The 14597-nt window shown below is 39.1% G+C and overlaps 1 protein-coding gene across 1 annotated transcript in view; it reads right to left on the bottom strand.

Moving 5' to 3' along the window:
* Positions 1 to 1697: 1697 nt before the first annotated feature.
* Positions 1698 to 14597, bottom strand: part of APP-BP1 (Nedd8-activating enzyme E1 regulatory subunit APP-BP1) — a 44805-nt gene continuing 31905 nt past the window's right edge. Inside the window, exons 5-6 of the mRNA XM_067789579.1 lie at positions 2483 to 2731; positions 1698 to 2415 (exon numbers count right to left, since the gene is read on the bottom strand). Coding sequence (XP_067645680.1) covers positions 2303 to 2415; positions 2483 to 2731 — 362 coding nt within the window. The 3' untranslated portion in view covers positions 1698 to 2302. The remainder of the gene's footprint in view (positions 2416 to 2482; positions 2732 to 14597) is intronic.

Raw genomic sequence — 14597 nt, 5'->3', positions numbered from 1 at the left:
CCACTAGTGGGCCTTCTTAAAGGTCACTGTCTCATGGGCACTCATGGTGCCTATATGGAACTGCAGACAAATGAATTCTGCCGCAGCTGTAGGGACTAGGAGGAGATAGAAAGCGTAGAGCACTATCTGTGCCACTGTCCAGCACTGTCAAAAACCAGGTACCAATGCATCCACAGACACTCCTTTGGGTGCCTTGCGGAGCCTGAATCTATAAAACCAAACGACATCTTGCGTTTCATTAGGCAAACGCGCTGGTTTAGCCTCACTGGGGTCTAAACTTTCTTCTTCTTCGAAAGTAGGGTAACAGGAAATAGGGGCCCCCCGCGTGGTAGCACAACGGGCCACAACGGCCTACGTGGGTCCCCGCTCGGACAGCGGAGGCAGCCAACTTAACCTAACCTAACCTAACCCGCCTATGGAAGCAGAGGTGGGCGCGGCCCCCACTCCGCTGGAAGGGCCAGGTGGAAAACGATTAAAACTCCCTTGGCGTGACCAATTGAGTTGGTAGAGCGCAGAAGCGAATGACGCGCCTTGTTGCACGGCCATAACCGTTTAAACGGTTCAGCGCCAATTAAGTAAGGATATGACAACTTTGCCAGGCCCTTAAAGAGTCGAATTATCTTTTAACTGTTTGTAAATACTACCTATGCTTTGCACACAGAGTATATTAATTTTGATTGGATAACGGTTGGTTCTACAGGTATAAAGGAATTGAGATTGATATAGACTTCCACATATCAAAATCATCAGTATCGAAAAAAAATTTGATTGACGATAACTTGAGTAAATATTGAGATATCTTCACCAAATTTGCTACACGAGCTTATCTGGTCCCAGAATAGATTGGTATTAAAAGTTAGCGGAATCGGATGATAACCACGCCCACTTTTTATATATATAACATTTGGAAAACACAAAAAACCAGATTATTTAGTAAATAATATTCCTAGAATGTTGAAATTTGACGTGTGGACTGATATTGAGACTCTTGATAAAAATTTGAAAAAAATTTTTTAAATGGGTGTGGCACTTGTGATAAAATAAATTTTACATATTTTATTAATCATAAATCAAAAATCGTTAAACCTATCGTAACAAAATTCCGCATAGAGGTTACCTTTACTATAGGGAATGCTTTGAAGAGAAATTAACGAAATCGGTTAAGGACCAAACCCACTTTTATATAAAAGATTTTTAAAAGGGTCGTTGACGAATAAAATACGCTATATCTGTGCAAAAAAAGAGCTTTATATCAATGGTATTTCATTTCCCAAGTTGATTTATAACTATAAATAGGAAAAGCTTCATATTTTAAAAAATGGGCTTGGCACCGCCCCTTTTATGACTAAGTAATTTTCTATGTTTTGGGAGCCATAATTCGAAGAAAAATTAACGGATCGCAATAAAATTGGGTACAAAAATTTGCCCTATAGCAGGAAATATTTCTAGAAAAAATGGGCGGGATCGGTTAAAGATCACGGCAACTTAGATATAAAACAAGTTTAAAAGGGTCGTAGACTAGAATAATAAGCTATAACTTACCAAAAATAGTTTTGAATCAATGATATTTCACTTATCAAGTTTTATTGTAAGAGGAAATGGGGAGACGGTGGGTTTGAACATATGGAAGCTCATAGTAAGCATCCGTTATTGTCAAGACTAGTTTTGCGATAAAAATTAATAGAAACGGGAAGCAATCTGATAATGAAAGATTTTTTATTTATTTCATATTTCATTGGCAACGCATTAGTACAATGCAATCTTGTATACTACAAAAAAAGTAATAATTACATAAAGTTCATTTAAAAATTTACTATATAAAGCGAAAAACAAATATAAAAGAATAAAAAAAGTAGATGAAGTAAAAAATTGCGTATTTATTCACTGTTGAATAAAGAGAAAAATTTACCATATTTATTGGCTTTTTGTGAGAATTTATGATATTTCCCGATAAAAAGCAATCGGATAATGAAAAACTTTTATTATTAAAAAATTGCATACTTCTTTACTTTTGACTGAATGAAAAAAAGCAAAAAATAACATAGTTATTGGTTATCAGTCAGCAAACGGCCTCTTCCATCTACCAGTTTTTATGAAAAAAATTCAGTCGTTGTAAGCCCATGGGGGAGGGTTTGAACCCCCAAACCTCCCCCCTTGCGCACGACCCTGAGGGTATGGGAAATTTAAATAAAATCATTCCTTTTGTAAAAGAATTTTTGAATAGTCTTTTCAATTCTCATAGTTTTTTTCGAAAGTAATTCAGTTAAAATTATTCGGCCAGTGATATAAAACATTTAAATAATCATAGTTTGAGTGTCGCCGTTTCGGATGTAATGGCATTATATAGAAAGGTGTTGTCGATCGGTTTATATTGTTTCGTTATGACTTTTATTATTTCCTGTGCAACACAACCACCTGTGGATGAAAAACAAGAGTATATTTTTTTATATGAATCACATTTACACTATACTTTCAACTTTACCAATAAAAGCTGAAATCGAATGTATCTCCGAGCCACCAAAACGACAAATTTCATGTATCACATCATCACTAATCGACGCATGAATACCCCAATCAGATAGCATTTTGCTAGCAACCGTTTTAAGTTGCTTCACATCGTTTTCAACATAACATTCACCGGGTATATTACCACATTCTGATAGAAAACGTTCGTAAGCACGCAGGGCTACATACAGTTCAGTAAGCGTACCTTGAAGCTCTAGATCATCAACTGAAAGTTAAATATAAGTTTACATATTTTAATAATGAAAAAACAAGTGACTAAAAGTGAATGCAACCTTGTGCTCGTTTATAAATTTATGTGTAGTTTCTTGTGAAGCCTTATGTTGTTGTAGCGGTAAAGACACTCCCCGAAGGTTTTGGGGAATAATATCGATGTTCCCGCGTTGGTCGGGCTAGTACCTTAATGGTGCTTTGGTACCGGAACGTACCGAGCGGATCTATATCTGGAAAAGAGCCATTAACATCGATAACACTCCCTAAAAGCTTTGGGGGGTGTTTTATCAATAACATGTCTAGACAATAACATCTCTGTTTTTATTCTTCATTTTCCTGAAATGACATACTTGTGGTTCGCGCAACTGATGTTGTGTTGATTTTCTGGCATGGTGGTTAATTGATGTATATTGGAACGATTTTCCGTTATCCCTTGTTAAATTTGGTTTGAATAGAAACCGGATTCGGCGTTGCCCCATCATCAGTGTCGATTTTCGTTCTGATCTGTTGTTGTCGTTTGTCTTATATTTATAGTTCGTTAGTGCCTCAGTAGTAGAGATATACGCCGCCGCCGATTTTTGTCGTTTTTCGCACGCCGCCAAATGTCAAATTTATCGGCGCGGCGGCGCACAGTGGACCGAAATTGAAAAGTTGGGACTTAGGGCTTTAAATGTACATTTTCGTATTCTGTGATATTTTTCCATAATTTATTGTTATATAACATTTTTTCGTAAAACCTAATTTAAAAAAGTTATGACACTTTTAGTAACCGGGTTTCATATCGACATACCCTAACGAGCATATGTGTACATCTAGGAATTTTTTTCAATTTCCAGCAATTTCGGCTTCACTAAAATAATTTTTACTATTTCTCAATAAAAATATGTATCAAGGTCTAATCCAGAAGCTTTCAATTTTATTTTAAAAATGTGTCCGAAATTCGCGAAATTTCCTATTGGAAAGTTGTCCGAAGAAGCCGTTGGATCCAGAAATAAAGATTATAGAGCATATCGTCGAGACCGTGCAAGAAAAATTAGCTGCAAAGCCACAAATGAGGACATTTTAAATAATTTGTTAGTTACTTCTGACTCATTTATTTCATCGAGGCGATCGAAATTATCTACTACTCCTACCGCAAAACCTCGACTATGATACAGAAAACTAAATTTAATTGTTTTAGCGTAATATTTGAATGCTTTTCACAGTCAGTTTCTGATCATATTCGTGAACATATTTCAATCATTTTGGTTGAGATTTTTGAATCATTTTTGAATGCGATTATCATGCATTTATTCTTCATATCTCATACAAAATAAGATACTACATGCTAATCTCGTTTCATCAGGGGAAGGAAGCATGCGGAAGTGAGCTATTTGAGCCAAAGGTAATTGCAAACAAACTAGACCAATATACACCTGCGACTACAATATCAGCTATGATCGTCAACATGTCAAGAGAGTTTCACTTACCTGGGGTTCAAATAGTTCACAACCTATTGTCTAATGATTGGATTTGTATTTTCTGGGAAGCCGAAGGTGGAGAAATGGTTGAGGACATCTTTTGTTAGGAGCAGTATACATATACATTATTTCTTGTCTTGAAGAATAAAATTTTAATATATTTTTTCTGAACTTCATGATTGAAAAAATGTGTGTATGCGAAAAAATAAGATCTTCAATCAAAAGTAAAATTTCAACAAGTATAAAATTCATTACTCAGTCAACAAAGATTGTCAGCAAAGATTCAGAAAGCTGAATGAAAAATGATTAAAATTTTTGATCACCTAAAGTCATATATGTATGTAATACTACTATATTGCTACAAAAGGCTCGGTACATTCCAAAACATCAGAGTGCCGATATATTGCTGTTCAAACGTTTTTGTTTTTGTCTTCAATAAGCGAATGTACCTAAATTTAAATTTTTTCTTGTAACACTTATGCTGCTACAATCACAAACATTTTATAGGCTGTCTTGTTTTGATTTCGAATTCAAAACACATTGCGAGCATTTTCTATTAGCAATATAGGAGTATTACATATATGCCTAAAGTAAACACATTTGATTCAAATATGGTTCCAAAACATGATTGAAAAACTATATTCAGTTTTTGATCATCAAATGTAAGCAAATTTGTTTATTCTTTTTGTTGGTTTTTATGAAATATTAAAATTTAATCATCAAAGGACTTCAAAAATGATTCCAAAAAGTGATCGAAAAATGCTTATTAGTTTTTCATAATCAAAAGTATTCATATTTGATTATTTATTTTGTTTAATGGTATGATAACTCATTATTTAGTCAGAAAGAGTATTCAAATTGTATTGAAATGTAGGGAAATTCAAAATTTAATCACCTAAATGCTGAGTGGGATTCTTTTGGTACTAACGAACAAGCTGGAATAGTAAGCATCATATAAAAAAAAAAAAATAAAATAAAAAATTAACGAACAAGCTGGAATAGCTAAATTTTCGATTTGAACCTTTTTTGGATTGTTAAATGTAAATTCAATATAAAAAAATGAAATCGTTAGCTTATTGTGAAAATGTGCTAAGTCAACGTTTACGAATTTCACAGGAGACGAAAAAAATGAATAACTTTTGAAATAACCTTCTTTTTTCAAAACTGTGAATGAGGATACCTTACTTGCAATGCTTTTGAGTGTAGAAGCTTTGAAAAAGATAAATAAAAATCATGTATGCCAACCCAGCAGCTATTTTGTGACTTAGCACAATTTCCGCGGCCATAACAAATTTTTTCTCCTGACTTAGCACTTTTTACTCAATATGTTTTCCCATCACTCCTCACTTTTAATGATTGAAATAAAACACCAAAACTATATATTTCACAAAAAATACTATTTATTTTTCAAACTATTTCTAACGGTTCTGATCTGGACTCTTTTGTCGGATGGTGCGCAGACCATAATTTATATTTAATTCAAACAAATGCTGTGTTGTGTCTTATTCCAAAAAGGCAACTGCCACATACTTTATCTACAAACTAAATACTAAATCTCTTAATCGTTGTCAAGAGAGTAAAGACTTGAGTGTAATTTTTAACTCCAAACTCTCTCTAGTACCATTGACTTCGTTGTTTCAAAATTTGTTGAAATGGTTGGGTTCAGTATACTTAACACTTTATATATCCTTGGTCAGAATCCTTTCCATGAATCTAGCTCCTATAAAATTGAGAGAGTTCAAAAATTTTTTACAAAAATTGCTTTAACGTATGCTTCACTGGCCAGACGGCCTCCCATCATATACCAGCAGGCACAAATTGCTTGGTCTTCAGGCTTTGCATAACAGAAGAACTTTAATCTCACTCATGCTTGACTTTAGCATGAATTGCTCTGATTTATCTAATTTGTTCATTCCATATATTCCAATGCGTGATCTTCGGCATAATAGATTATTTATCTAAATAACGAATAAAATGAATTATGCTATGAATGAACCTATAACTAGGACTATACATCTAGCAAATCGATAACAGCTAATATAAGTTTAAGCTTGAATTGTTTTCTATTTTTAACTAGTCTGTAAGAAAGCATATAGTTATCGACATGTAAGAATTGAAGTAGATTATGGTCAGCGCAAAACATTTATCAAACACCAAAGGTATGTCTCAATTGGGTGAATCCAATTTCAAAGGGTTGTGTAGGCAACCCTCTCAAGGGGTTCCCAGCGCAATATATACCTTCTCCAACCTAATTTCCAACCCCACCTACCAGTGGCGAATTCTATTTCATTGACAGCCGAGGTTCTGGCGACCCAAATTTCCTCATGGAATTAGGGGTGGGGAGGACGGGATGACCTAGAAGGTTTAATGTGGTCATATAAGTCGTTCCCGAGATGGTCGGACTAGTACCTTAATAGTGCTTTGTTACCAGAACGTACCGGATCTATATGCAGCAAAGGGCCATCAGCCCAAAGCCTTCGGAGAGTGTCTTTATCGTTAATACAACAACAACAAAGCATGTACTTTTAGACTGAATGAATTAAATAAGTAAATAAAATGCGCGCACAAAGAAATGACTAGTAATTTAGATTGATATTATTGACTGGTTGACTTAGCACATTTTTTTGAACAGTTGCCGACTTAGCACTTTTACACATCATTGCAAATAGCACGTAAAAATTTAAAATTAAAATATTTTTTTCTTGTGATCGATGTATTTTGAATTCAGTTTTAAAACTGCATTAAAATACAATTTTTCAAAAAAAGTGACTTAGCACATTTTCACATTAAGCTAACGAAATGTATAATATGAATTATCAAATATTTTTGTTTTTAAATTCTACCCAAAATTAAAAAGTTATTCCCCTCAGTAGGGTAGGCAGCTTGTCGTTGGTGTGAGGGCTTAGCCGAACTCCATAGCGCCCGACTATGAGGCGGAGCTGTTTAGGACTGACATCTACGCCGTATCGCCTCATAGGAGAGCGGCGGGATGTCGGTGACCAAGAACTGCCAACCCCCTAATCCAGGGTGTTATGCGGACCGTGCCTATTGGACGATTTGCAGCCATGGGATAATTTCGGCTGTATTCGAACGGAGCCTTCCCGATACCGGGCCACCTCGGGAAGTATTTATGGCCTCACCACAGTAAGGGGCGCTGCTGTTGCGGACGGTTCTTTCCCCGTATATAATACTGGACCGCTGAGCCCGCCTTGTCGGGCAGGTGGTCGTACGACCAAGATGAACGACTCATTACCTGATTGTAATAAGGACGATGTAAAGAGGAGGACTGAGCCGCAATCCAAGGACGACAAATACGAATTAAGCGATGCGTCGGACTCGGGGAGCGAGAGTAGTACTGATTCAATGAACTCCGTGTTGGAGAACCACACAAATGAAAACGGAGTAGAAGAGTGGAGAAGGGTACGGAGCAGAGGAAGTAAAAGAGCTCTCTCGCAGTACCGTGCAGCACTAAGAATTGTACAACGCTTGGGAGCAGTGGTCGATCCAACAGAAGTGGAGATCGAGCGCTTGGAATGGGCCCATGAAGCGGTAGAAGTAGGTCGAAGGCAGTTCAAAAGGTTTGCTACGAGAAACCGTCGGTTCTGCAACCGGTACGAGGAGGAAGAAGCGTCGAATGGCAGAATGAAGAGGCAGCCTGCTTTCAAGAGGCAGAAAGGACCCAGTCCTAGAGCCGCGAGGCAGGGCAGTCGAATAGACAAGACAATTAGGCCCAAAGCTGTAAGACAGATGGGCCCCAATAGTGAGGTAGCAACTGCCTCGAAAGCTGCGAGTCAGAGGGAAGTTTCAACTACGGAAGTAGGAGATAAGCCAAAGGGAGATAACGCTAAGTCTCGGCTTTCTCGGAGGTGCTAAAGGGAGTTAACGCTAAGACTCCGGCTTTCTCAGAGGTGCCAAAGGGAGATAACACTAAGACTCCGGCTTTTCCCGAGAAGATGAGTGATGTGGCAAAGCAGTCACTGACTGTGGCGCTGGTTGATCGTAGCAGTCCTTTCGGACATATGACTGATCTGTGGAAAGGGAGCTTACTAGCTTAATGCTTAAGATGATGCGGGAACAACCAAGTAAGCCCCTTCCAACCTTTGATTAGGGGGGATGGTATAATGGTGTGAAGATGATAGCGTGCGACAACATCGCGAGCTTGCGGTGGCTGGAGGAAGTGGTTCCAAACCTCCAAAGGCAAGGCACGAACGCGCGATTTGAGGTGGTGGATAAAGCGCAAATCCCCACGGTACCAAGAGTTAAGGTATGGATACCATGCGTGATGAAGTCGGAGAATACACTGCGACTTCTGCAGAATCAGAATCCGAACATACCGACACAGGATTGGAAGGTACTTACTGTATCTCGGCCTACCGATGATGGTCAGTTCCTCATCTTCCAAATAAACAAGCAGGCGGAGGATATTTTGTACACGCAGCTTGGCAAAATGTCCTTTGGCACTGGCAAAAGTTACATGCGACTCAGGACAAGAAGTCTCGAGGATAAAAACCCCAACACGCTAGAGGTGGGCGAAGTCGGATAGGACCTCAAAAGCCTAAGGGAAAAAAGACAGGTGGATGTCCACGACGTCACCACGAAGGTGTTAGAAGAGGATCAACTGCCAAATAGTGCTGTGACTCGCACAGAGAAACACCCGGCACAACAGCCACGAGAGGCTGAAGGGGGCCTCGAATACTCTAAACCAAAAGGGCAAAGGGAGGACGACGACGTCACGACGAAGGTGCTGGAGGGGAACAAACAGCCCAATGGTGCTGGGAGTCCTACAGATAAACCTCCAACACAGTAAAGTGGGGTCGAGCGAACTCCTCCTAACCCTTGAGGAGGGTTCGTTTGACGTGGCGCTGATCCAGGAGTCGTGGCTCTCATCGGGAGGAAAGGTTTCTGGATTTAGCGCGCGCGGGTTTGGCGTTTACTACGCGCAAACGGAAGGAAGGGTTTGTTTTTTGTTTGCGAGCTGTAGTAATGGTAAGGAAACAGCTGCATTCATATATGCTGCCTAATTACACCACTGTGGACCTCGTAGCGGTGGCCGTTGAGCAAAAGAATAAGCAGGCATTTATCCTGGCGTCCTGCTAAATGTCCCATGCTGCGGAGGTTCCACCGATGGAGTGCAAAAGGCTAGTAAAGGAGGAAGGGCGCAAAGGGCGGTTGGTCATAGGCGCAGATAATGCGCACCACAATGCGTGGGGAGGAGCAGATACGAACGAGAGAGGCGAATCTCTATTTTGTTACATCCTGCAAACCAATTTGCAGATAGCCAACAGGGGAAATGTCCCTACATATATTGGTTCAACATCCAGCAATGTTCTGGATATCACATTGAGCTCCGAACGTGATATATCAAGGTATGATTGGATGGTTCTTGATAGACCATCCTTCTCCGACCATGCGTATATCAGCTTCCGCATCCCCCGAAAGAGGGTAGACAAGGGAGGAACCTTTAGAAACCCTAGGTCAACGAACTGGACTAAATTCCAGAAACATGTAGAAACAAAACTGGGACAACCCAAAGAGGTTGCCAATGTGGAGGAACTGGAGGAGTAGAATGAATTCCTAACAAGGACGCTTATGACTGCGTATAACAAAGCTTGCCCTCTAAAAAGATTCAGAGGAAAAGCAAAGCCGCCATGGTGAAGCAATGAGTTGAGTCTTCTAAGAAGACAGGTAAAAGAAATGTTTAAGCTCGCAAAGACCGCGGAAAGCGAAGCGTATCGGGACGAGTACAGGGATCTACTGAGGGTCTACAAGCGTGAAATTACCAGGGCGAAGAGAAACTCATGGAAAAGTTTCTGTACGTACATAGAGTGATCCAGCGAAACAGCACGGTTGAAAAAAGTCCTAGCAAGAGGAAACATAGTCCAGGGAATAATAAAGAAAGAGAACGGGGAATGGTGACGTAATAGTGAGGAATCCCTTGAGGTGCTTCTCGACACATATTTCCCATCGGGAGACGGTTTAGAAGAGCCAGCAGAGCGGGTAGTGCCGGGCTTGGTGACCGATACCAAGATAGAACGGGCAGTGAAAACGTTTTCTAAGTTTAAATCGCCGGGCCCAGACGGTATATTCCCGGCCATGCTACAAGTTTCAAATATGGCGGTCGTGGAATGGCTTAAAATAATATTCGATGGGTGCATAAGGCTGAATCATGTACCGCACTCTTGGAGAATTGCTCGTGTAGCTTTCCTACCAAAGGCGGGGAAGATCGGTCACGTGTATCCCAAAGACTATAGACCCATTAGCTTAACATCATTTCTGCTCAAAACCTCTGAGAGACTGATAGATGTGTACATAAAGTCCAACGTGTATGAAAAGCTGCTCTCCACAACACAGCATGCGTACACCAAAGGCAAGTCGGTAGACACCGCATTTCATAGGGTGGTCATAAGCATAGAGAAATCCCTGGAATATAAGGAGTATGCTCTAGGAGTCTTCTTGGACATTGCCGGGGCTTCAATAATGTTTAAAAATGGGCGATTATGGATGGTCTTAATTACATTAAAGTACATCCCGTCTTAATCAGATGGATCGGCTGCATCACAATGGGGATTGTACGAGGCCACGAAATCAGTGGACAGGGGCATGCCTCAGGGAGGAGTGCTATCACGTGGAGGAGAGGGTCAAGAAGGCCTCAACGGCATTCTATGCATGTAAAAGAATGCTGGGTTAAAGAATGGTTGGGTTTTTACAGCGATTGTAAGCCCTATTCTATACTATGGAGTTCTTGGTGGCGCAAATGGCGGACGAGGCGATACATGTGTACACAGATGGCTCCAAAGTAGTGGAAGGAGGAGGGTCTGCGGTATACTGTGCTGATCCGGAAATAAGCAGATCCTACAGGATACCGGATTACTGTAGCGTTTTCCAAGCGGAAATATTAGCCGTAACCAAAGCAGTAGAAACCCAGGAAGAGAATAGCTTAAGCTGCAACCGTGTTAACTTTTATATTGACAGTCAAGCAGCAATTAAGGCAATAATCTCGCATAGCACAGCATCTAAATGCGTGTTAGAGTGTAAGCAGTCTCTGGAGAGAATCGGGACAGGGAGAAGCATACATCTATATTGGGTCCCAGGCCATATGGGAATAGATGGGAATGAAAAAGCGGACGAACTAGCTAAAAAGGGCGCATTCATTGAGGCTTGCTCCGTAGACGTCCCAACTAGACTGGGCGAGATTAAGCGAGAGGTGCACATGATCGACCAAGCGGGAAAGGCGTTGGTTCAAGCGCGGGGCTGTAAAGTGTCGAAGATTATGTGTAGGTCTTACAACCTTAGACTTACAAAGTTGCTTCTATCATTAAAAAGAGAGGACTGTAGACTCATGATGGGTATTCTGACTGGACACTGCCTTCTGGCGTCACATGCCTTCAAATTAGGCTTGGTCAGTGATAGCAGATGTAGGAAGTGCGGGTTGGAGGAGGAAACGATCAAGCACGTTCTGTGCTCGTGCCCTGCACTTGCCAGGCTAAGACTCCAGCTATTAGGAGTGATACAGCTGTCAGATCTAGAAGCAGCAGGTGGCTTAAGTCCTAGGAAGATTCTAGTATTTGCCAAGAGGACGGAGTGTCTTTATAACATAGGTCCTGGTTTTTGATAGGGTTTTTCAGTTTGGTCGTTAAAACAAACTTCTGGTAACACCACAGACTCATAAATAAATTAATCAAGTTTTGAGGAAATGTGAGGAAAATGACTTAACGGTGAAAATGTGATTTTTCCCATACATAACATTTTTTTATTTGCTATAACTTTTTAGTTTAAGACTTTATGAAAAACTACTCATATATAAAAACGTCATGTAATCAGACTTAAAATCGATCCCCATCAAAGTTTTTGTGTTATTAACTAATATTTTTTTCATTTCCCTAAGTCCACTGAAAGCCAAATCCAAACCACTGTGCGCCGCCGCCGTCGATAAAGTGATCGGCGTAAACCTCTACTCAGTAGGTATTGTCAACTTTTGTGGTCACGTACGTTCAGACGCCGGCCCTTTGCTTGCATGTGAAGGACCTTCACTGTTTTATGGATGCTTGATGGGGAGCAGCAACATTCGACTGTAGAATAATAAACGAACAGACAGACACTATTTCTGACACTATATTTGAACCTTCAAACCCGTTTACAAAAAAAAAAAAAGGTAATCACAAAGGAACAACAGACATACACGCATCAACAAATAAACACACAACAATGAACCAATCAAATCAACAAACACACAAAAAAGGCCAAACAACTAAAATTACTGATTTCTACCTTCCTCAGCTAGCCAAACAAGTTGATCAGTGAAAAACCACCAACATGTCTGAACACACACATGTATACTTACATACTTTGAAGCTTTCTTGCTTAGTTATTTAATATTTTATTTTTAATATTTAAAAGTTGATTTACCAATTACAATTATTTTCAATGAATGATATTTTTTTATATCAAAAATTAATATCAAAGAAAAGTATAAAAGATATTTCCCATAAATTACAAACATCCCTGCCAACTATGACTACCCACTTTTAACCACTTTCCCCTGAAATTCCAATACCGTCAAACATTTCGGTGTCAAAAAATTCAAGTTTTTGGGATATTTTTCAGGGTGGAAAAAATGTCCCATAAATATAATGAGTGCGAATGAAAACGCATGTGTGTCTTGCTTACAAATATCCCAAAACAAGGAAAATAAAGAAAAACTATTTGACGTGGCATTGACGTTAGAAATTTTAAAAAAGTCAAACGTGATTTTTACAATTTTGCTAAAATTATAAAATTAAATAATTATTTGCAGTTTTATTGTGAGAAATACAAGCAAAAAGGTGTTAAAAGAGTGCTTTTAAAAAAGGGAAAAAAAAGCTGTTGACCATTTACATATGATAAGAACTGCCGTTTTTATCGCCGCCATACCTTTTGTAAGTACTCAAAATAATGTGTCTTAACTTAATATATTATGGTGTCCAACATAATATAGAGATGCAACTGCGTTGATGCATCTATATATTATGATGAATACCAAAATAAGTAGTGTTATGTCTCTGACAAAGATCAGGAGGATTGTATGGTGTCACGATAATAAACAAATGAACATGCCCTTGTGCATTTATGTATTATGGTGTACACCAAAACAAGTGAAGTGCTAAGTCCCTGACAAACTTCAGGAAGATTTTATCTTGTCATCATAAAATATATATGTGCATGCGCCTGTACATATATGCATAATAGTGTACATCAAAACCAGTTCAGAGCTAAGTCGCTGACAAAGTTCAGGAAGATTTTATGATGTTATCATTAAATATATATATGTACATATATGGATAAAAGTGTATGTCTAAACGGGTTCAGTGCAAGGCCCCTGACAAAGTTCAGTAAGATTTTATGTTGTCACCATAAAATATATATGTGCATGCGCTTGGACTTATATGCATAATGGTGTATATCAAAACGAGTGAAGTGCCAGGCCCCTGACAAATAGCGGACAGCCTGGGCGACACTTCGACTTAATATAAAAAATGAATTAAAATTTCATAACTGCACATCAAATTAAAATGACATCAAACTTTTTCCCCGTGTTACAGGATGACACGCAGATGACATACATATCTTATATACGAACAAAAAATTCCAAATAGACAAATTTTAACGATCCTTTGGAAGATAAGATCTGCGGTTTTGAAAACGAAAAAGCAGTTGTCCTTGAACCAACTTATAATTAACTGACAGTGGAATATCACATCGTTTACAGTATATCATACGAAGTTCCTGTTTCATACTTTCGCATATACCGGGAGAGAATTCATCGTAGACAAGTTACGAACATGAAAAATAACATCTACCGGCATGGGTGCCAGAACGGAGCACAGCGTGCAGTTCATCCTCAAATCAACGCATTGGTTAAGTAGAATACTTTTTCGGTTGGCAATTCAAATTCTATGAATTTGATTGAATAACGGCCAAACTCAGAAATTGTTTTAAAAAAAGCTCTATCTTAGAATTCGGAATGTTTTTCATGAAAACCCTAACTTTGCTCGAAATATGGTAAAATTAACTTAAGATAGGGAGTTTTTGTATAATATTCTGAATGAGAGCGTTCTTAAAAAAATCTTATGTATGCTTTTCTCACACTTCTCACTTCCCCATTCAATAGGCGCGACCGAACTCAAATTGTTACCCCCCACCGGGTTAGCAGGGTTAGAATATACCCGCGGTAGGCATGCCTGTCGTAAGAGGAGACTAAAATAACAAATAGATTAAAGGGGTTGTGTGGGGCGCACCCCTTTCAGGTTGCCAGCGCAATATATAGCTTCTCCAAACCCAATTGTCAACCTCACCTATCCGTGGAGAATCCTGTTTCATTAACAGCCGAGGCTCTGGCGACCCCGAACTCCTCATGAATCTAGG

Source organism: Eurosta solidaginis, chromosome 5 (assembly GCF_040869045.1).
Source record: "Eurosta solidaginis isolate ZX-2024a chromosome 5, ASM4086904v1, whole genome shotgun sequence".
NCBI classification, from domain to species: Eukaryota; Metazoa; Arthropoda; class Insecta; order Diptera; family Tephritidae; genus Eurosta; species Eurosta solidaginis.
The sequence above is the reverse complement of the archived record's forward strand: the minus strand, read 5'-3'. Positions and strand labels throughout refer to the sequence as shown.